Source organism: Ciona robusta, chromosome 2, assembly GCF_009617815.1.
Source record: "Ciona robusta chromosome 2, ASM961781v2".
Classification (NCBI taxonomy): Eukaryota; Metazoa; Chordata; class Ascidiacea; order Phlebobranchia; family Cionidae; genus Ciona; species Ciona robusta.
The window spans coordinates 4,344,132-4,367,233 of NC_143236.1; the positions used below are offsets into that span (position 1 = coordinate 4,344,132).

Below are 23,102 nucleotides of genomic sequence, written 5' to 3' on the forward strand. Positions count from 1 at the left end.
CTGTTTTAATATAGGCGCCACCGTGGACATAAAGCTGTACGAAAACGTATACCATTGAATTTGAAATGGTTTGTTATACATTCAAAACATCGATACCGTTTGAATCAAATGTTTGCTAACGACGAAGTATGACAGTAACACGTACAAAGAACACCACGCCTCAAAACTAATATTGAATCAACATCAATTCAAAGCTATTGAGGAACACTTTACAATTAATTAAACACGTTCACTTACTTGCCCATCGTTAATACCACCATATTCCTCCGATTGAAGTTTAACGTTGCTTTTCGCCATGCTAAACAACGGACTTTATCAAGCTTTATTCTGTTGTAACCAAACTTCTAAACCACAGTAAAAAAATCCAATACTACACTATAATAAAAAACAGGGTCCGTGGTTAAAGCAGTTAAAATAAATATTTTTTTCTATATTCATATTTCAAACAACTGATTCCATTGGATGATAGTGTTTTTCTGAATCGTTATCTCGAACTGTTTACTCGCCGTATCTGCCAAGCTGTGGTCTAACAGCAGTAAACAGTGTGGTCGAGTGGTAAGTCAAGACTGGTTAAGTACTACTTGATACTAGGAACATGAATGGACAAACTTCTCAGCCATCTGTGACTCGCTGACCACAACAATTTCTTCTACACTACTACGTACCATACTCTCCACACTTATCTTGTCTATACACTTATAAAGTGTACAGTACTTTCTCTCACATACACTTCGTGCTGTGATACAAATAATCTGAACCTGCAATCTCATTCACTTTCTAATAGGCAACGGACACATACAACTCTACAGAAGAGGATTCCAACAGAATTACAGTTTACACGGCTTGCCTTGGTCACCCTGGCAACTACGTTAATAATCTACTACGAGTGAAAGACAGCTAATAATGTTCACCGAACCGACGTGGGAGAGCGTGTAGCAATAAACCAGCAGTTGTCGTATAACGACATGCCCCATGGATTTCAACAATACAAAAGCAAACTGAAGCTTCATACCACAGTAAACGCTTCTCGTAAAACATATGCAAACTAAAGTTTAAAATCTGAACTGTAACAGTATATACCAAATTAATAAAAAACGACAGTTCTGTCATGACAACTACATTAACCAAGTCGTGTCTGGAAAATATTAAACCTATACACACAGTACTCGGCGATTCATAACTGCTATTGATAGGAAACTGAACAAAGGCGAAAAATTCTCTCTTTTAAAAAAGCGTCTCTCTCACTGACCGGGTCGGCAGGAATTGCCATGGCAACAGCTTGGCGCTGCAATCATTCTGTTTGATTGCAACAATAGACCCTGCGGGCGAGGGGCGCTGGTTATTATGAGATTAGCTGTCCTAGTTTAGTAACGGTAGAAAACAATTATGTTTAAGATTAATAAGAACAATAGTTCATACTGCGTAAAGGTAATATGTTCACAAGTTCTGTTTCCTTTCACACATGTGTCGCAATCATCATACAGGCTATCATTCTGATAATAAGATATACTTCGCCCAAAGTATTTCGAAATAAAAATGTACTAACAAGTTTCTAAATCTTTTTTGATATAAATCCTACCTCGCTACGGAATTTACAGGAACTTATATACGCTTATTTAGATATCTCGCAACAACAACCCACTACGCTTAGTAACAAGTCCTGTCCTGTCAATGGGCTTCGAAAACCTTTAACATATTTTCTCGTCTTTTCTGTTACAAACACTCCCAAGACTTTACGATCGAACACTGTCTGAGCGTGAGCACACAATTGGAAAACAGCACAGGAAATTTGGACGATGAGTGGCAATCTTGAAATTACAAAAGTGCTGTTGGTACAGCATCGCATTGATAACGCGATATAATACGATTCCAGATCGATCCATCTCGCTGTAATAACAACATATGACGTGTGGGGTATTTGTGCTTTTGAATTTCAAATCCAACCGCTTGTAAGGAGCGTTCATTGTATTCGGTGGTTACGAACGATAAATGGTGAAAAGTTTTCAGCAAAAGCAATTATGTTGCGGGTGCGGTAAAGAAACAAACAGTTACCGTTTACACTCTTTCAATGGCAACGCGGTATTATAACTTGTTTACCCAGTATTGGACGTGTGTATATAGGGTGGGGTAAGATGGGACACCTTTAGCACAAAACGTCCAAATATCCTGATTGTGTTTCGAACAATTAACATTGGTATATGGAAGTCGTGGGGTATGGTTTTATAACTGTTTGAGTGTTCTTTGTCTAGCAAATGGGACGAGAAAATAGAATGAGAAGGTGTCCCATCTTTACCCGCCCTACTATACGTTGTGGGGAGTTCTTGACGTCAACGACGCTATCCATTAAAAACTTAAGTACGATACGTCAACATAATACGAGTAAAAAAAGTTGCGTGACTCCTTGAACCACTTCAATGCAGGTCAAGGCGCTTAAAGATTTCTTCGGCACCTTTGAATAACTTGAATTGCGACAGGTTATGTGACATTTGAAATAGGTAGTTCAGTACATGAACAACATTATTGAGCTTTTTTGTTAACTTGTGTCAGTGTGAACTTAACCGAAATGGGTTTTCACAAAGTCTTTCATGATAATGCTTGTACCAATACGGACTTGCATTGATGTATTCGGTTCTGGAACTCTGAGGTGTATTAATTATCGGATGCTCCTTGTATATCAACGAAAAGTGCAAGGGTCTTCTTGGCATGAGATAGAGCGCATTGAGCAAACCTCGGGTGCTGGTTCAGTTGGAGACATCAGACACGTGCGAGATTCCCTTCGTGTTCCGCCTCCACACGGTACAGTGCAAGTGGACACAGCAGACCACGTTGACCATGCGGAACAGTAGCCTAAAATGTCACACCAGCTTTAAAACGAATGCTATAAATTTATATGTGTTTTGAACAGTCGACAGAACACTTATAATTAAACTACACAGGCTTTTATGTAACTTATACTTCTTCGCGTTGCCGAAAAATGACTGTGGTTAAACACGAGTGTTCTGTTTCATACACTTCATGACAGCTTACGAGTTATGTTACGTGGTGGGTGATTATTTTTTTATTATTTTTTTATGGGCTAATAATTTGGACCACTATGGTTGGAGATACAATACAAACTTACCACCATTACAAAATTCCGTCTCGGTTGAAGCAAATATACCGCCCGTACAGTGTCCATCTTCAGCCCGCAGCAAAGCCCCAGTGACAGTGTTGTAACATTGCCTGAATCTGTTACGTAAACCCGAGCCACAGTCCTCGGAACATTTGCTCCAAAGAGACCAAGGTCCCCATACACCGACGATGGATATCGGGGTTGGGTCGATAGGACAAGGCAGCAATTGACACGCGGTAAAACTTTCACTGCATGAGGCAGAGAGCAAATTCCCGCGATTGCCCTCTGATGTACAGGTTCTAAAACAGAAGTCACTTTTTAAATTAGTAATATTGTAATTGGCATTAAGAGTTTAACTATACGTGTGATTTTTAACGGACCATTGCCAAGATGGAAATGCAAATTAGAAGCCGTGCGTTAACGGATTTGTAATATCAATAAGTTATCTATTAGTTGGTAATAGATGGCTTTATGTGAAGTAATCATTGCAGTAATGGAAGATTATAGAAACAAAATGGCGGAAGAAATATACCTAGTAATTATTTTATTAAAGTGACTCTGCACTGACGGTATTACATTACCAATAAACAAAGTGATTTGAAATGGGAAAATTATCACATCAGTCTTACCTTGACCGAGCCATAGTTCCAAGACCGCAAGTTACAGTACAGTCTCCGTCGACCCAATTCGACCATGTTGAACAAAGATCTATATTACACGATGCTGTATCGTAAACGCTAAATCGCCTTCCAGGGCAACGAATACTATCCACTACTGTGTCTAGAGAAAAAAAAAGATGTTTAATTACTCCGACAAAGACTTTTTCGAAAAAAAAATGGCCTGTAAAAAACAAATGCAACATAACACTATTTCAGAGAGATTTAAAACGAGTTACATCAGTACAAGATCCCACCTTTCTGGACACAATCCCTTGTTCTTTTCATTACTCCGAGCCCACAATTGTTTGAGCATGCGCCCCATTGTGACCACGCCCCCCACGTCGGCGGGCAAGGATTCGAACAGTTCGCTAACTCGATACCGTTTCCCACGCACCCAGTTACGTCCCCACTTGTCGTAAGTACACAAGTTCGATTCCGTGAGTGCAGACCAGAACCGCAGTTGCCGTTATTACAAAGGCTCCACAAACTCCAAGCAGACCACTGAGCTGTAAAAATAAAACGTGTTTTAACCAAGTATGACAGAACAACAGTAGACATTGAAATATAGCATTATAGATGTAAACTTACCGGCGGTCGGCCATCGTATCACAAAAACATTCGGTCGATAGCACGGCGACATGGATGTTCCAGTGTTATTTGCATTCCAACAGCAATGGTTTATGTTGCAGAACGATCTATGAAAAAAGTTTAACGAAATCAATTGTAGGCTACACATACGCAACAATGGTTCTATAGAAAAAAAAATGTGGTTGGGTTAGATAAATTACTTAAGAAATGACATCCCGTATTTCTAAATCGTGTTACTAATAAGTAACAACTAATTCTCTTTAGGAAGTCGTGAGGATACGGTTATATATTTCTGTAAATATTCTTACTATCAAATGGGGCTTTAAAATACTATAAAAACATGAACCATTCTACTCAACCTACCATACTTAAGTTTAGAGTACTTACCTTGCAGTAATATTTGTTCCACATTCTGTTCCATTTTTACTCGGACATTGCGAGTAAAACACAATGGAACCGATCTGGAAAAATCCAAACGGACCGCCATTGAAGGTGTTTGTTCCTGCTGTTGTTGAAATGATTCGTCTTGTTGTTGTTGTTGTGATTGGCTGAACTGTGGTTTGAGTTGTTGTTGTTGTTGTGATTGGCTGAACTGTGGTTTGAGTTGTTGTTGGTAGTGCTGTTGTTGTTGTTGTTTTTGTTGTTGTTGTTGGTGGTGTTGTGATTGGCTGAACTGTGGTTTGAGTTGTTGTTGCTGTTGGTGGTGGTGGTGGCGTTGTTGTTGTTGTTGCTGTTGTTGTTGTTGGTAAAAGCGTTGTTGTCGTTGTTGTTGTTGTTGGAAGTGTTGTTGTTGTTGTTGTTGTCGTTGTCCTTGGTTGAGTTGTAGTTGATGGTGTTGTGGTTGTTAAACGCCTTGTTGTTGTGGTTGTTGTCGGAAATGTTGTTGGCATTGTTGTCGAGACTTTGTCTTTCTGCGTTGTTGATCTGAAGGTATATGGAGTAAAAGTTGTTGTCGTTGTTGTTGCTGGAATGAATCTTGTTGTTGGCATGGTCCATGGTCTCGTGGTTGTTGGAAATGTAATAATTGGTGGCAGTGTTATTCTGCTTGTCGTTGTAGCCCACCTTGCAGTACTAGTAGTTGGAATGGTAGTCGTTGTGGTAAATTTGTAATGTAACGTGTCGCCTGTGAATGTGAAGCTTGGAAGTTATATGCTATATAGTTCTGTGAGGTAATATAGGACACCTTTAGCACAGAATTTCCAAATTTCTTGATCGTGTTTTAAATGATTAACAAGGTTCTATGGCCAAATGGGACGATAACATAGAATGAAAAAGTGTTCCATTTTCCCCACCCTACTATAAATACACAATAGGCAAATCGTTACACAAATCTAACTACACGCCCAGTTTTATGACACGGTCAAAAATATATAACAGATTACAACTGTATTTGTAAGGCATATGGCTCACTCGTTAATCGGGTTTCGGTGTTGTCCTTGTTATATGCCAATTAAAACCTTTAAAAAACAATTCAAATAAACATGCATCGTCTTTACTCACGTTTTGGGCGGTAACACATCGGGTATTGGCTCTGGTCAAAACAACAACCTCGAAATTCACACGGGTTTCGATCTAAAGCACGATGACCGCACACATCTCGGTGTAAACCAGGGACAAGGCATTGTTCATCCGCTGGACACGTTCCTAAATATACACCATGTTAATTCGAACCAAAACACATTTTTGATGAATTGCTACTTCACAGAGTTTGTTTTTTTATTTGTACAAAACTAAAGGCAGTTTAATATGTAGTAGGTTGGGAAAAGACGGGATACTTTTTCATTATACTTTCTCATCCCATTTGGTGGTAAACAAAGAACATTCAGAGAATTATGAAACCGTATCTTTACGACTTCCATAGACCGTTGTTAATTGTTTAAAACCGGACCAGAATATTTAATTTGCTAAACGTCTCGCGTCTTTCCCCCACCCTATACTATAACTTATGTTAAAACATTACGATTAGCCTATAGATGTTAGAGCATGGGACTGATAATGTATAGTCTAAATATATACATAATTTGTCATTATAAACATAAATATCAGACACGAGCTAATATATTACAACATTACTATGCTCAGTCTACCTCTTTTTTCATAACATAGCGGACGGGGTCGAAGCTGCATTTCGTACGTCGAGTCGTCATAGCAACAGTTGACAGCATTACAAGTGAATTCGTCCAAGTATCCACCATAGGAACATGCAGTTCGCAAGTACACATGCTCCCAGCAATTGCAATCTAAAAAAAACGTTTTAATTTTATCACATAAATATCGATGTAAAATGTTATACCGACGACGTTTAAAAATCCTTGTATACATAATTTTGTACAGCCTGCGTTAAATTTAAAGCCTAAAGATAATTTTTAATCGGAACCCACAAGTCGTCTTTCCCGAATCTTAATTTAAATTTTAAGTTAAACAGGTTAAAAGTTCGGGTTTTCGAAATCTGGCCCTGGTTAAAACATAAGCTTACCTGAACTCATACCAGCCATAGAGATACGCACAATCATTGCAGCGACCAATACATAAGCACTCCACATGTTCATTTCCAACTGTTCACCTGTTGGCGTGTATTACAAATCCAACTATGGGCGGTGGTGTGGGACTATATATAGCGTAGATGGGCGGGATTATAATATCATAGTGACGTAAATAGCTCTTGAAAGCGACGAAACTACTGCGCTCGTAATACGCAACTAATTGCCACGCAGTACGTCGATTCAGCGCCAGTCAGGGAGCCGTTAATCTAACAGTGTAAATCGGCGATTGATTAGAAGGCGACTCACCCATTAATACTGGCTTGGGCGCGTGCACTGTCTCTTTAGGTCCACGTCGGATTTATTGCTGATTTAAAGTTGTAATCTGTAGTTAGGTAGTGTGTGAACTTTGATAGGCGTTGTCTGTATTCATTTTTATGATAATACATTTGTCCATAACAGAATTGATAGAAAATAGTGTATATAGTAGGGTGGGGGAAGACGGGACACTTTTAGCACATAATATCCAAATACCCTGATCGTATTTTAAACAAATAAACCACGGTCTGTAAGTCGTGAGAATACGGTTTTATAATTCTTTGAATGTTCTTTGTTTACTACAAAATGTGACGATAAAATAGAATGAAAAAGTTTCCCGTCTTTCCCCACTCTACTATGTAACAAACAATTTGAAAACTACATATGTTAAAACAACACAAATGCGCGAGAGGGAGCAAATTGAAATCGCTTCACACACCGCTCACGATTACAGGATAATTCTGCGACAGAAACCGCAATTAAATTTCCAAGAACGTTCCTCAGTGTCTAAGTACTTGTGTACATGCATGTTAACAAATTGGTGGAGTAGGGCTGAGTAGTGGCGCACGTCAGACCCACGTACGACACACTGCAGCCAGGCGCCGGTTTAACTCCGAGAAACAACGACGAAGATTGAAAACACTGGATAATCCGACAACGGTAAGTGAATACAACAAACAAAAAATCTTGATTTATGAGCAACAATACGTAAATAAACTACCAAAAAGCTTTGCATCTTACAAAAATTAGATTTTAGACAATACAAAAACAATAGCTTTCCATACGTAAATTTACCAGCATTAAACTAATGCACCCGCAAATGCTACACGTGGAGACTGGCATTGTGGTTGGCATTAAATACATTTTTACCACATCACCAATCTATTTATACTAAATTCAGCTGACGAAATATCTCACAAGCAACTTGCTCATAGCGAAGCAATAGCAGCTTGGCAATACAACTGATATGTTTTCTACTTTTGATCGGGCGTCGATTTTCGCTTACGACTTCGCACTGGCTTGGGGTTGGAGTTGCCTCCGTTTCCAGACGCTAATTGTTGAAGGTGCTGCGCCAAAGCCATCTGTAAGTAAAAAATTAGAATTGTAAATAAAAAGCAAAAAATCTATAACAAAGTTAGAATTGATAATAAAAGTAAAAAATGTTTCAAATAAAAGTAAAAAATGAAGTAGAAAGTTAAAGATGAAAATGAAAAGTAAAAAATGGATAAGTAAAAAGCTAAAATTTTAAAAAGGGTACTAATGTAGCATAGGTAAACGAGTACATATTGGCTTTACCAAACCCTGTTATTCTACTGTTCTATCCTAAACAAGTAAAATTCAAGTAACTTGTAGTGTCTCGTATTTGGCAGCTACATGCAACTTACCTGTGGTGATGACGACTGTTCAATGGGCGACGAACGAACCGTGTTCAGAACCAGTTGTTGCCCAGCTCGTATTGGAAGCTGCTGTATTGTGTTCTGCAAAGGTTGTATAAAATTTACTGATGTTTTTTTTTCAGAGTGGTATTGCTATAGGGGCGATATGGCTATGGGAGAAAAAGTAACGCCAATGTCTTTGCAAAGGTGTTGAAGTGGCCCAAGTGTTTTAAAACCCCTAATTTTGCCCTGGCATCTGTGGATAAAATAAGTTAAATAAATGTAACAAAATCATTTAAGTTACGTCTTACCGCGCCTGACACTTGCAAAAGTTGCACGGGTTGTTGGGCGTTCGTTCCTCGCACATTAAACGTGATAGTTCCTCCTTTGTTGTCTGATTGTTGAGTCATTTGCTGTTGGATGCGATTGCTGGTGACAGCCCGAACTTGACCTATTTGACCTGGAGGATATAAACAGCTATTATAAAAATGCATAGGCGCCAAACTTTGGGGAATGTAGGGGAGGCAGGGATAGTAAAACATGCGCTCTTTTAAAAACAAATTCTATGTCAGCGTTAAAAAAACTGATCTAAAGCATTTTTTGTTTGGTGTTTTGCCCTCATACACCCCCATTAGTTGCTGAGTCAAGCCTCGAACTCATATCCTCTGAGCTAGAGGCAAGCTATCTTACCATTGTGCTAAATAAACAGTACTTGTTACGCAACGCTCACACGGGACTGTTATTGTTTAATTGTATCTTGATTGCTTAATAAAAATAATAACTTTATTTGACTCTTTGATGGAGGTAGCGAAGATTTAAAAATATTCTAATAAACCAATAGACAAGATATAGCAACAAAACACAGTTGTTAAAACGTTTACAGTTAAAAACATATTTCCGTTAAATTGGAAGAAAATAAGCGTGGTTGCCACACCTAACAAGCCATTTATGTTTAATAATGACCAAGTTTGTTAGAAAAAACAAAGTACCTTGTACATTATTGTTATTGTTGGTGAGTATGGTTATAGGAGTGGATGAAACATCACTGGTAGCCACGGTGAAATGTTGTTCCGTCATCTTGGATGTTTGTGGCTTATCCTGGTTCACTATGTATGATAATAAGATAGGAATAACAGTTGACAAAGTTTATTTTAAGCTTTAAGTAAAGTTGCATATATAGTTTAAGTAAGTAAAACATATTTTGAGGTGTATGAAACAGAACACCCATGTTTAACAACTGTCATTTTCCGGCCACGCACGGATAGGATAAAGTAAGTAACATTCAGACATTTATTCAACATAAGTTAGAACAGTGGGTAGAAGAAAACAAGTTCGGAATAATAAAAATAAAGTAGGACTGCAATAAAACAAAAGTAATTAGTATAAAAATAAACAAAAAAATCAAATTTAAAGAAAGTTACGCAGCTAACTTATAAATACATGCACGCGGTGTATGAATCCACTATGCATGGTTTACAAAATAGACCCAAATTACAACCAACCGAGTTAAAAATAAACACTGTATGCAGTCAACTTACACTGAGCAGCTATTTGTGCAGCTAGCGCAGGTGGTAGTTGTGAAGCAGGTATAGTGAGCGTACCACCGGGTAATCTGGATCCCGATAACTGGATGTTGCCTAGTATGGTGGGAGGTTGTTGGGAGATCACGTTTCTTCCTCCGCTGGGGAAGCAAGAAAGAAATTGTTGTGTTTGATTAATCTTCCGTTACCAGACGTGATGTAAATAAACTTTGCTTCAACCCTGTAGTCACGAATGGGTTGTCCAAATTATCAGCCACACATAAAAAAAAATAAAAAATCTCCCAAAATAATCACCCACAAAGTAACATACTTGATAACTTGTAAGCTGACACAAGGTGTTTGAAACAGAACACCTAGGTTATAACGACTGTTGGTTTTCAACCACGCGAGGATAAAGTAAATTACGTTTACTCATACTTTTGGCAGCTCAACTGGTATAAAAGAGTGTATTTCTGTTCACATTCCCTGATAAAATCTCGCCAGATGGCAAACATAAAGTCGAAAAAAGTTATTTAACAAATTATTTCTATACTGTAATTGTGGGTACAGTTATAAAAACACGTCATGGGGTTTAGACCTGAATTGGCCTACTACCCAACACCCAACCCCAGGGGTGCTACATAGAATTATTTTGCAAATGCTTCGTTAGTGCCTTGCCCAAGGCCATATACTCCTTGCCCAAGACCACATAGACTGCTTCGACAACTAAATTTGACTGGCGCAAATTTCAACCAACTGGTTTTAATACTTACCCTAATATATTGATAGCAACTTGATGTGTTGTAGTAGTGGGTGGACCACTTGCGATTGACACCGGCATTCTTATGATTGTGTTTTGTTGCTGCTGGGGTGGTTTCTGTAACCTTACCTGCCCTACCACTTGTTGTTGCTGTGTGTTAAGTGCCATGCTCAATGGAAGTTGTACACTGACAGATCCACCTTGATTTAAAGTGTTCTGCATGCTCTGTATAGAGGGTAAAAATGCAAAAAAAAAACAGAGTGTTATAAAATGTATACTTCTGTAAAATGCATTTTTTAGTAAAACATCTTTTGTAAAATTCATGAAAATTTTTATATTTTAAAACTGTTGTTAAAGTAATTTATTTCTCCATTTGACAACATGAAAATTTTCAAACTGAAGAGGATTTGCATTTTCCTAACTGTTGATACCAAGTTACCAGGTGAAGCCAACTTACCATAAGTTGATCAAAGTTTTGGATCAAATTATTGTTGGGGGCGGGACTTGATGATTCCTGGGGTGTGGGGGTGATCAGGGGAGTCCCCGATCGTTGGTTGTTGTTGAATGTGAGTTGCTGTTGGCCTGAGGTAACCAATTATGACATCATTACAGAATTATGACATCACTACACTGAATTATGACATCAATATACCAAGTTATGACATCATCACAAAATAATGACATCATCACACAATAATGACATCATTACATCAATATACTGAATTATGACATCACTACACAATTATGACATCACTATACCCAGTTATGACATCACACAGTTCTACAAACAGTTTAAACATCAACCTGTAGTAAATCCGGACTGCGTAGTGAAATTGAAAACATCTTGAGAATTTTGCCGACTTCGTTTTCCACTGGAAGGACCTGCTTCCTTGATCTGATACACACCACCGTCAGCGCCAGTTAGCAGGTTGAAAGTTTCGCCGTTCAGCGAGCTGAGGCGTTGACCCACTACTCGGGTACCGGGTATGGGGCTTTGCAGGGGTACGGGGGATGGGGCCGATATTGTTGGGGTTTGTTGGTGGGTTACTTGCCGGGGCAACGGGAACATAAAGGAACTGTAGAAGGGTTAGTGTCAGTTGATCTATAATGTAATATACAAACATAATTTAATGGCATACCATAATCTAGATCATTTTAGATACAAGGTTTTTATTTTTTTGTATAGTTAATATAAACGTATAAACTAGATAAGACTGATCAGAGTAGTTTAAAATAAACATTTTGTTAAAAAACTTGCGTTTCTTTAATTCATTAAATCCTGCTATGTAACTTCACACAGCGTACACCAAACCTAAACACTATAAAAAAATCCATTTTTGCCTATTTTTTGTCTTCATTGTAAGTTGTAACCGAAGAGAAGAATAAAAACAGCAGTATATGTAGGTAAGGTAGTAAATTAGCCATTTGTTTACCTCTGTGAAGAAGGCTGTAGGGTAATGGTGTTCAAAGTGGGTGTGGTGATTACTGGCTGCTGATTGGTTGAAGCAGTGGGTGGGGCTTGTGCAGGGAAGGTTGTGATTCGTTGAGGATTAATAGGTAGAGGTTGGATGGGTGCTGGCTTGACTATGTTGTCCTAAAGTAAAAATGTTGGTTCTATTGTGAGTTAACTGAATGCTAAGGTTATAGTACATATTACTTGGACTATTTCCATGACAAATATATATATTGAAATTTATTTTGAAATATATTGAAAAACAATTAGGAATAAAATAATGACAAAATTAGTCAAAATATATTGAAAAAACAATTTGTTTTTTGTTACCAGTTAATTTAAACTATTAGTTTTAAAGTACTTTGTTTGACATAACATTTAGATGTTTACTATTATAAATGGGTGAGGTCCTAGTGTCCTGCAGTAAGGTATACCATGGTATTCAGGAATCAGCTTACTTCAACAAGCTCTGCCACTACTTACATTCACTTTCAGTTTGTGCCAATGTTTTGCAGGTATATTGTTAATGGAACCAACTGAATACAATGATTTATCTTGCTCAAGCTGCCAGGGTTGTTGCTGTAATGGGATCTGGTACTTGGCTGTGTTTTGCTGCAGTGGGCGACTCTGGACAAATAAAAATATGAGTTTTGTATTACAGTATGCAGTTAAGCCTAATAAATGTGCACTTTATAATCTCTTAACGAATAATGTGTGAACACATATTGCGTACCACGTATACTTTACTTATTATTAGCCAGTAAATTGTGATGAAATATATATATAAATTGCACAAAGCTAAATAAAGTTCATTCTAGGCACAAACAGTAGTGGAACTATCCCTGGTTCCTGAATGTGAACTGCCTTCAGACATCACCCATATAGAATGGAATGAGCACAGTGAGGTCCTATAAAACAGCTTAAAGGGCACATATTAGGGGACATGTACATACCACAGTAACAGTAGCAGGTCTTCTACCATCCTCGGCAAATAATTCCTGGTATTGGAGAATGTATAAGTTTGCCCTGTGTTCGGTGCCAAGCGAGAATCTAAAAATGAACATTTGAGACAATCCTTAAAAACAGTACGTATGCTTAATCATGTAAATACTACTGTGTGTTCAGCTAAGGTTACTATTGACTACAGTTAAAGTGAAAAGTCAGCCGAAACATTTACAAAAGCAACATATACTTTTCAGTCACATTTTGATCAGAAATAATCTAACTATAAAATAGCTCAAATAAGTGTTTGTACAAAGAAGTTTTTTTTAGGCTAGTTTCAATGGAAACATAACAGATATGCATGAAATTAGGATAATTGTGTCACATATATATTTTAGCTATTGTTTATACTAAAACAGACCAGAAGATATATTTCGGTCATGTTTTTTCAGATATTGTCTTTTATAGTTTTATAACATATATGCCAGAAGAGCGGTTTTAAGTTTATATTATGCATAGCAGTATTTTATATACAAAAGTGTCATAGCAGCTTTGTTACATCAATGTTGTTACCTGCAACTGTTAGAAATGTCCCTTCCAGTTTCCCCTTGTATATATTTATTGGACTGCAACTTGCCAAAGTAATGCATATCAGAAGGACGTTGTAATATTTTGATAAGTGAATAAACATCACGATTTGCACCTTCAGATTTCAAATGGACTTGCTGCACCTCAAGCTACATTTCAAACAAGAAAGTAAGTTTAGACAAATCTACTTTTCAGCAATGCCGTTTGTAAAAATGGCAGAGTGTCATAGTTAATGAAATTAACAAAATAATGTCAATAAAAAAGTGCCATTGTTAATAAAATAACAAAAAATAATGTAACAACTAAAAAAGCAGTGTTGAAAAAGAAAGAAAAAAGAAAGTAATCTAACAAAGGTTTACCAGTGTAAAAATCTAGAATTAAATTGTCATTACAATGTAGAACATATTTGTGGTAAAAAGTTTATGTAAAATATGATATTAAGTTCTTACCAAGTCAGAGTCTGTGATAGAAGGTGGACGGGGAGTGAGAGCTTTTGCATAATTTCCAACTTCTATCTCACTTTTTGGTGGATCAAGGTCAAGTGGAACTTTCCTCCAGGTATCTACAATCTGAATGGGAAATCAATGAAAGTGACTAAATATAACGCAATTACTCTTTCAAGATTGGAAACCGTCCTTTTAACATGGATGTTCTGTTTCATACACATCATGTCAGCTTTCAAGTTGCCACATAGGCACATTTTTTGGAATTTTTCACATATGGCTGACAATTTAGACAGCCCATAAAATACCACTAGGTTGAAGAAATTGCTGTTAACTGTTAGGTAACTCCCATAGGCACATACCCCCACAATGGTGGCAGCGTGGAGCTCAATATCTTAGATATCCTACTGCATACAATGTTTAACATTATATATTATTTCTTTGGTCATGGCATCAACAGTCATCTTGGGCATTTCATTTTTAGGCACAGCGGTGTTGGGGTAATGGGCCAAATCTAGCCTAAATCCTGGGTCCTTAAAACCTTAATCATACAGAATAAAGAGAATATATAAAAAGTAAAAATCATATGTCTAAAAACCTCACGTTCTTAGGCAGCCTTATATCAGTAGCAGGAGGACTTTTTCTTGAAGATCGAAGTTTTTTCATGAAATCAAAAAGTTTCAGTGACTCAGGTGCTGGTCTTGTACTCTGCACCTTTCTTCTTTTTAAACCTAACAAACCATTGCGCCGTACACACCTGGATTTAAAACAAAGTCTGTTGTAACAACCAAAAAAATTGAAAAATATCTTTATCATTTTTACATACATTGATAGAAAAAACGGTCACTAAAAACTGATATTGAACAGAATTGAGTTCAAAATGGTCATTTGTGTTATTGCTTGGGGTTAAATATTTCATTGAAATCGGTCAGTCAATTTTTTTCCAACCTTGTCTAAAGAATTTTGGAAGATCAAATGGGGTGACTTCTAAAGATTAAACAGGACTGCGGCCCTAAAAAATTGTGGCTATAAAAATAATGTTCTTCCAAACCAATAGTTTGCCATAGTTTCAGAATATTTTACTAGGCCAGTTCTCCACTGTGCACACAATTAAACATGGACAGTGACGTATGAAATGTATTTTACTGGACAAAATAAATGCCACATCCAGGATCTGAGAACCATTAGCAGTTAAAATTGTGAAAAAGTAAATTGTTGGTGGGTTTGTCTTACTGTTGAAACGGTCTTGTTTTAAAGAATGATTTTCGAGCTTGCAGAATGTTTTTAACAATACCAACAGAGGGAGAAGGATCAAGACAGAGTGGTTCAGTTGTTCCTAATGTCAGATAGCTCTCCAAAGATAATCTACATTAAGAGACTATGTTACTATTTTGCAATATAACAATTTAAAAGTATTGCATATTGCTGTTGATTATTTACTTACTAAGTAACTTTTAAAAAATTCAATTAGGAATTATTAAAATTAATTTTTGTTTTTTTTATTAACTTTAGCTAATGTGTAATTTTTTTTAACTTTAACAAACAAACAATAGAATAAATGGTTACCTATCTTCTGCTGTCCATCGGAAAGATTTTGAAGTTTCATTCACAATGTTATTGGCATCACTCAGCAGTGTCTGTGGTGTAATAGATTCAAATCAAAACAAATATCATGTTATCTCTGTCATACTGTGGGGTTAAATAAGCGCAATACACAGCTTGAATAAGCATAATACTGTCTTTAAACCATCCATGACAGTTTAAAGAAGGATAAATTAGACCACTTGTCTCTTTATAACTTCACCAAATTATGTTTGTGTATTTAAGAATTTCGAGGAAAATAGAATTTTCTGGTAGAAAAAAACTACAATGACAAATGTATTTTATTGTTTTTGAAATGACAGAGTACAATATAAGTTTACCATATTCATAGTGGATTTAGTAGCTTTTTATCTGAACAACATGCCTGTTAAGAGATATTGAATAAGAAAGTTGTTTAGTTAATATCTTGTGACAATCAGGTTGTTGTCCAGTAAAAAAAACAAATTTTGCAAAATATATAATGGTCTTCCTCTATTGGACATTTTAATATACATTTTTACATGATATATGTTAGTAGCTAATATATTTGCTTATGACATTTGCCAGCACTTTTGTTACATGGCACTGTACAAAAACAATAGTACTTATTATTTTCAAGTTTTCAAGCATCACATAACCACTCGAAAGGTTTTTCAGTTTATTGGATTAATATTCAAGTGTCAGAGCTACTTCTGGCTGAAAAAGGGAATCCAGATATTGGGTTTATGCCACAAACCACTGTATGGCTGCTACTGTGCCACAATGTGATGGCCTGTAACAACAAAACTTTAATCTTATTTGTTCATTTGTGGCTGGGCCGGACAATACACCACTTGTGGTATAGCTGGGAGAAATTGGATGTTTTCAAAGAATGTTCCCCCGTTTCTTATTGTAAGCTTACTTTGATATGTATCAGTGGTCAAGCTAACACGGATGTACTGACCGTGTATTAAGTGTAAGTGGATTTAGACCAAGAGCATTTGAAAAGGGCTTCAATAGTTACTTATTATGCCCATTAAAGTGCACAGATTAACTATTTTTATTTGAAATTGGTTAGATTTGTAAATGAACATACAGTTTTATTAATTCAGACTTTAGGAAATAAGAAGATAGTGAAAAGGGCAATGGCACTGAAAGACCACCAACAAAATGGATCCGTATGTTTATGGAATATAGTGATGGTCATTTACTTAATAGTTCAAAGCAGATGGATTTCAATAACAGAAGCTGACACAATTAGATGTCCTTCTGTATGCTTGTGTGACAATAAAGAAAAGTTTGTAATGTGCCAAGAAAAAAACCTGTCTCATCTGCCTTTTCCATTACCGAGTGAGACACATATTTTGGGATTATCCCAAAATCATTTCACTGGACTGACAAGCAGCATGTTTATTGATACTGGATTAGAAGAAAGTCTACAATCCTTGGTTCTGTATGATAACCGCATAGCTAGCATTGAACCAGGCAGTTTCTTGGGCTTACAAAAACTCTCTAATCTCTGGCTTTTTGGAAATCAGTTGACCACGCTTGAAAAGGGAACATTTGAAGGAATGAATAAGCTAGCAGAACTAGATTTAAGCAGAAATTACTTAGTGAATATTGAAGATGGTACGTTTGATGGTTTAAAAAAGTTGGAAGTTCTACATCTTTGGGGTAACAAACTGAAGACGCTGCACACAAATGCTTTCCAAGGACTGAACAGTCTTTCTAATCTCTCTTTAGGTAAAATAAGTATTTTTATAAACAATTAAAAATAAATGACCCTTATATAAGCATGACCTAAAAAAAAGCTGAAACATTGGTCAAAAATAAACTGCTAACAGATCTTTAAATCAGCAAACTGTAAAGATAAAACAATAAACTCCAATTTAATGTGAATTTCTTTCTGCAAAATCTCGTTTTTAGGTGATAACAAGTTCGAAGCGGTTCCATCTAATGCATTCCCCCACCTTACCAATCTAAGCTCGCTGGAATTACTGAACCTTCCAATTGAGAAACTACAAGCGAGTGCATTCGTTGGTTTGAGCAATTTAAAAAGACTGCATATTGGGGACTGGCCACTCACACAAATAGGTAAAGTAATTGTTAAAGCTTCTTTAATGAGTAGTCACCCAGTCAGTTAAGCCAGCTGCACAGTTTTAATAGTCTTAAAGTATTTTCCATCCAAGTGAATAAAGTTTTTTTGGTAAATTAATTTTATATAAAAGTGTTGCTACCATTTGACAAATTTAATCAGCAAAATCTACTACTATCACATCACAAACATTTATGGCTATTAGTCAAAGTATTTTTTAAAAATTGATAGATAAAGTATAATAGGGCATCTGGTACTACATGAACTATTAAGAAAAAGTGAACTGAGTTAATGTAGTTTTCTGTAATTGAACCTGGTGGGCCAGAATAAACAGCTTTGTAGGATAAAAAATCAGTAAATTGTAGTGTGTACAACTAATACACTACATGTGCTTTTCAGATGAAGCAGCATTTGCAGGACTTGACAACATGCGTTATCTCTCATTATATCGATGCAATTTGATAAAAGTTCCCCAACCTCAACTTTCATTTCTACCACATCTCAAACATCTTGTTTTAAGCAACAACAAAAATATTAGAAGGTAGGAAATATTGTCATGAAGCATTTTAATACTCTCATGAATTCTGCAATTAAAATGCTAAAAAAAATTTTTGGATTACATAAACTGTTACGGCATGGTTTAAAATAAATCAATCTGTTTTACAGTCCCAAAATATTTTTTTGGGGGGCTTCCATTTATAATTTTGTTTAATAAAAGGTTAGTAAACCTTCCACCAATTTGAGTGTTGTTTACCCTGATAAACATGAGCTAAAGAAATGTCAAAACATTGGTCACAAACAAACTGCTACAAGATCTTTATCAAATTTAAGTTTACATTACAAAAATATGAAACAGATTGAACATTTTTTACACGTAATAGACAACATTGACAAATTTTTCTTCAGTTTAAAGCGGGATGACTTCCAAGGGAATCTGGAATTAGAAGACCTTTTTTTATCCAACATTGGGCTTAGCACAATACATGAGAGTCCATTTCATTTGCTTACTTCAGTGAAGAATTTGGATTTGTCAGTAAACAAACTGTCTGTACTACCATCCCATGCATTCTTACAGGTATGAGATTTTTAAAATTACCTGAAAACATTTAGCAACTATTTCTAACTACTTAAACCAGAGGCTAGATAGATCTATATACTTCATACTTAACTGACTAATATATAAATAGGCCCAAGTTAGGTAAATGTACAGTGAACTGCAACTGTCCATAAATGATTTAAGTTTGATAAAATATGATAAAAAATAAGAACTACCATAAGAAAATAGATAGCAAAGAGAAAAATGCCAATCTGTGCCAAAATCCATATCCCAGCCATTTCTCACTGAACAACCTTACCTAACTCTTATAGAATAGAATGATGGGAATGATACATTTAAAAAGGAAATTAATTTCCTTTCAGATGGAGCATCTACATTCTCTAAATCTTTCCCACAATTCAATTCAAAGTCTGTCATATCCTTTGTTCATTCCACTAAGCGTGCTGAACAATGTGGACTTGCAGGGCAACCCACTGGTTTGTGACTGTGACATTAAATGGTTGAGACTGCTTCGGGTAAGCAGAAATGATATGGAAAAGTGATCAGTTTTTAAAATTTAACATTTTCCTTAGGAAATGCGAATAAAAGAGCAGTTCACACTGAAAGGCCAATGCAGTGATCCTTCTATACTGGCAGGGAAAGACATTATAACATTACAGACCAGCAAGTTCATTTGCCAAGCTCCAGTGTTTCATAAAAATAAAACGGTGATTGCAAGAATTGGCTCCAATGTATCGTTGTCATGCCAACCAGATGAAGGGGTGCCCACACCCAAGTCAATTTGGACAATAAAGCAGACAGACCACTCAACGGTAATATATATATTCTGACATTTTTTAACCAATTCACAACGGTTTATGGGAGTCGCAAGGATACGGGTTTATAATTTTTTAAATGTTCTTTGTTTACTACCAAATGGGTAAACAAAATATAATAAAAAGCTGTCCCATCTCCCCACCCTACCATAAATGAACAAAGGATAAATATTATTATAAAATTAAATTAAGCAGAAAAATTTTCGTTTGACAGCATCTAGTTACAAAGAAGGATGGAACGCTCTTCATAACCAAAGTAAAAACATCAGATTACGGTGCTTACACATGCGAGGCAAGCAATAAACTTGGAAGTGCTGATCATACTGTGTTTCTAGTGGAGCATGTACCAGGTAAAGAAGTAAAGTTCGTAGTTTATGCCAATTATGTAACTATTCTATCTGATGCGGAATAATGTCAATATAACTATTTTACCTTGTCAGACGTTAGAAAATTGGATTAACATCACTTCAGAAAAAGGCTGAAATGAGTTAGACCTAAATTACCAAGACAAAAAATATTATTTTATAACACCAATATGTTCTCTAATTTGAGCTACAATATCTTAACCTGTTTCAAATTCTCAAGTTCCCTGTTACGGTGTAATTGGCTGTCTTCGTTATCAATATTATAATTATAAATAAATCAAATTTACCTATTTTGATTAATGTGTTTAGTTGCTCAAACAAGTGGTGGAGCAACAACTGGTATATTGGTGGCTCTTACTGTCATTGTTGTACTTGTATCAGTTGTTGTGTTGTACAGACGTTATGGTAAAGGAAAATTTGGAAGTAGTTTATACGGTAAGTTTGTTTAATTTTCTAATACATTAAGTGCATGTTTTTTAAGAATAAAGCAAGAGCAAAAAGCTGGGGAATATGTATTATTACAAATTTACAACTGATTACATATATGACTTATTCTGATTCCACCCATAAACTGTTGACAGTAAAATCATTAAAAACAAAAATAATGCAGGTCATATATAAAGTAAACTAAAGCTACTATTTACAGATGCAATGTTAGGGGAAACAGAGAACCAGCGACTTTCCATGAAAGGTTTATCAAAAGGAGCATAACTGTCACCACAACTGCAATAATTAGATAATATATAAAAATAATGTCTAACCTGCTGGGTGGGACGCAGAAGGACAAACTTTGTTTGAAAAGCATGAGGTCCGGCAGCAATTCTATAATCTCGAATCTCCGTTATTACACAACCAGAATAGAAAATATTCTTTTCCAAATTTTCGAAAGTTTTCATGAGTAGTGGGGGTATCTGTATTTATTGATGGTAATATATGAAGCAATGCATTTTGTATAGAGTATTATTATTATTTAAAAAGAGACCGTACTTATAGTGTTGATACTGATGTTCATTATTTTAACGTAAAACCATTATTTTATATGTGCTTGTATTCTGGTGGCAATAAATATATTTATAAAGCAACATGATTAGTTACTTACATGAACATGATACATTTATAATATATATATATATATACACACACATATATATATATATATATTTAGCCTAAAAAAGGCTGCTAAAACTTAAGTTGTAACCTGTAAGCTGATATAAAGTGCATAAATTAGAACCCAGTTTATAGCTTCCAAAGTTGCCTAGCCATTAGATATAAATAAGTGATATATTTTCATTCTTGACTTACCTCTTCATTATCAATGTAGTCAAGCACATCATACTCAGTGTATGGAAGTTGAATAGTCTCCACATATTGTCCGTTACCACCACGTAGCATAACAGAATAACCACCATCAAGAGGAAATAGGTTCACAATTAATCGATTCAAACTTTTATCTTTCGTGCACAGCGTTTCAAGTGTGTTATGTGAGAAACAAGCTCTCTGTAAACGACATTGGTTGCTATTGGTTTGTCTAAATTCGTTAAAAAAAGAACAAATATATAATCGATTTAACAGCCTACAAAAATATGTCAGTTTAATTTTATGGAAGGCTATGATTGTTCCTAAGAATTTTAAAATTAAAAATAATTGTCCCAAATTCCTTAAAAAAAGTCAATTCAATTTTATGTAAATCTATTTATATAATTGTTCTTAGGAACCTAAAAATTTAAACATTTTTCCATAATACTTAAAAGCCAATTTGACAAACGTTTCAGGGGCAATAACACGCAAAATGCTTCTGCCATGCAACAACAGAATTAATAACAAATAAATCTATATGTATGTATAAATATGATCAGCATTTTACGAACCTTGGTTATCGGTTCCTCACCATCATCATCTTCCTCTTCTTCCACAAAGACATCGTGAAGTTGGCTGTGGATCGATCTCCACTTAGATGAGGATGGGAGCGACTTCTTCCTTACTTCACATTGCTCCGCACGTTGGATGATGTACTGAAAGAAGCATATATTTAAATATGGTATATATACTTAAATAACATAGTGAACCTAAATAAGCTATGTTAAATATATATACATGACTAAATTTTTGTGTGTTCCCTATGTTAAATATAAAATACTTGGTATATCAATTTGAATACATGGCATTGAATGGCAAATACCAAAGCAAATAAAATAGCCATAAAAGAGGGATACTAGAAAAGTAAAAAATAAAAACAAAATATTGTGGGTAAAAACTTCAAGAAAAAAAGAAAAAGGTAGCTGCTAAAACCAATAAAAAAACTACTAGAAATGATTGAAAACTTCTCCGGTATGTTACTTATAGATTAGGTTGGTGGAAAGTGTTAGAGGTTGGTAGTTGACGGTTAATAGTAAGGACTGAGAAGCAGGGGCCAGTGGTTATAGGAAGTAGAGCTTATTGGGTATACCGGTTAGTGGTTGATTGTTACGTTTAACGTTAACAAATAACGTGGAGGAGGATTCCTTACAAGCACCAACAACAAACAACAGCAATATTTATGTGTGCTTACTGCTTACGTTATGTTTATAAACAAAATAAATGGCACTAGTGAAGAATCTTCCGGTACATAACAGAATAGGCTGGTGGAAAGTGTTAGTGGTTAGGGTTGATGGTTAGTGGGTTAGTGGGTTAGTGGTTAACTGGTTAGTGGTTATAGGAGTTAGGGGTTAGTGGTTAGCAAATAAGGTAGGGGGAGACTCGTCACTAGCACCAAATAAATATTTACCTGAGCATGCTGTGTGTGATCCGCTAACATTTCATCACTTTGTATTGTGTATTTTATTTAAGCCAAGAGGTTTTCTAAGTAAGTAAATCTTAACACTAAAACTGCTTTCAATTTAACTAAATCGTTGTAGCGAAAACTTTAGGGGGATTCCCCATATTCATATCACCGTAGTTTATTTTACGGAGGGCGCCATGGTTTAACTTTTTC

General features: G+C 35.8%; 4 protein-coding genes across 4 annotated transcripts in view; 1 reads left to right on the forward strand and 3 right to left on the reverse strand.

Annotated features, from left to right (window-relative positions):
• LOC149740334 (dynein beta chain, ciliary-like) overlaps nucleotides 1-1,143 on the reverse strand; it is a 42,040-nt gene extending 40,897 nt beyond the window's left edge. Inside the window, exon 1 of the mRNA XM_089871697.1 lies at nucleotides 238-1,143. Coding sequence (XP_089727823.1) covers nucleotides 238-297 — 60 coding nt within the window. The 5' untranslated portion in view covers nucleotides 298-1,143. The remainder of the gene's footprint in view (nucleotides 1-237) is intronic.
• An 804-nt stretch (nucleotides 1,144-1,947) lies between these two features.
• LOC149740335 (uncharacterized) lies at nucleotides 1,948-6,985 on the reverse strand. Its single transcript, XM_089871719.1, has 9 exons — nucleotides 6,836-6,985; nucleotides 6,447-6,599; nucleotides 5,860-6,003; nucleotides 4,747-5,482; nucleotides 4,360-4,466; nucleotides 4,026-4,277; nucleotides 3,742-3,892; nucleotides 3,122-3,411; nucleotides 1,948-2,847 (listed from the first exon to the last, which is right to left on the reverse strand). The coding sequence occupies exons 1-9, from the start codon at nucleotides 6,906-6,908 to the stop codon at nucleotides 2,675-2,677; spliced, it is 2,079 nt and encodes a 692-aa protein (XP_089727845.1). The 5' UTR covers nucleotides 6,909-6,985; the 3' UTR covers nucleotides 1,948-2,674.
• Nucleotides 6,986-7,247: 262 nt separating this feature from the next.
• LOC149740336 (uncharacterized) lies at nucleotides 7,248-23,054 on the reverse strand. The gene is made up of 20 exons (XM_089871707.1): nucleotides 22,896-23,054; nucleotides 22,000-22,143; nucleotides 21,434-21,628; nucleotides 20,893-21,042; nucleotides 15,806-15,876; nucleotides 15,473-15,604; nucleotides 14,843-14,996; nucleotides 14,246-14,365; nucleotides 13,782-13,945; nucleotides 13,220-13,316; nucleotides 12,750-12,893; nucleotides 12,247-12,407; nucleotides 11,618-11,889; nucleotides 11,271-11,395; nucleotides 10,827-11,038; nucleotides 10,072-10,214; nucleotides 9,523-9,639; nucleotides 8,845-8,993; nucleotides 8,543-8,635; nucleotides 7,248-8,239 (listed from the first exon to the last, which is right to left on the reverse strand). The coding sequence occupies exons 1-20, from the start codon at nucleotides 22,923-22,925 to the stop codon at nucleotides 8,132-8,134; spliced, it is 2,781 nt and encodes a 926-aa protein (XP_089727833.1). The 5' UTR covers nucleotides 22,926-23,054; the 3' UTR covers nucleotides 7,248-8,131.
• LOC149740337 (uncharacterized) lies at nucleotides 15,964-20,916 on the forward strand. The gene is made up of 9 exons (XM_089871727.1): nucleotides 15,964-17,542; nucleotides 17,726-17,893; nucleotides 18,294-18,435; nucleotides 18,801-18,969; nucleotides 19,314-19,466; nucleotides 19,524-19,763; nucleotides 19,981-20,116; nucleotides 20,441-20,566; nucleotides 20,778-20,916. The coding sequence occupies exons 1-9, from the start codon at nucleotides 16,945-16,947 to the stop codon at nucleotides 20,840-20,842; spliced, it is 1,797 nt and encodes a 598-aa protein (XP_089727853.1). The 5' UTR covers nucleotides 15,964-16,944; the 3' UTR covers nucleotides 20,843-20,916.
• Nucleotides 23,055-23,102: the final 48 nt, after the last annotated feature.

What these genes read in the sequence shown, in the direction of transcription:
- LOC149740335 (XM_089871719.1), bottom strand. Translation starts at nt 6,908, where the DNA reads ATGAACATGTGGAGTGCTTATGTATTGGTCGCTGCAATGATTGTGCGT. An exon ending in GGAACAAATATTACTGCAAG is followed by an intron (nt 4,467 to 4,746) that starts GTAAGTACTCTA and finishes CTTTTTTCATAG; the next exon opens with ATCGTTCTGCAACATAAACC. An exon ending in GACGGAATTTTGTAATGGTG is followed by an intron (nt 2,848 to 3,121) that starts GTAAGTTTGTAT and finishes GTGACATTTTAG; the next exon opens with GCTACTGTTCCGCATGGTCA.
- LOC149740336 (XM_089871707.1), bottom strand. Translation starts at nt 22,925, where the DNA reads ATGTTAGCGGATCACACACAGCATGCTCAG. An exon ending in TTCTGCGTCCCACCCAGCAG is followed by an intron (nt 15,877 to 20,892) that starts GTTAGACATTAT and finishes ATTACACCACAG; the next exon opens with ACACTGCTGAGTGATGCCAA. An exon ending in GCAGTCCGGATTTACTACAG is followed by an intron (nt 11,396 to 11,617) that starts GTTGATGTTTAA and finishes TGGTTACCTCAG; the next exon opens with GCCAACAGCAACTCACATTC.
- LOC149740337 (XM_089871727.1), top strand. Translation starts at nt 16,945, where the DNA reads ATGGCACTGAAAGACCACCAACAAAATGGATCCGTATGTTTATGGAAT. An exon ending in CTGGCCACTCACACAAATAG is followed by an intron (nt 17,894 to 18,293) that starts GTAAAGTAATTG and finishes TGTGCTTTTCAG; the next exon opens with ATGAAGCAGCATTTGCAGGA. An exon ending in CATCCCATGCATTCTTACAG is followed by an intron (nt 18,970 to 19,313) that starts GTATGAGATTTT and finishes ATTTCCTTTCAG; the next exon opens with ATGGAGCATCTACATTCTCT.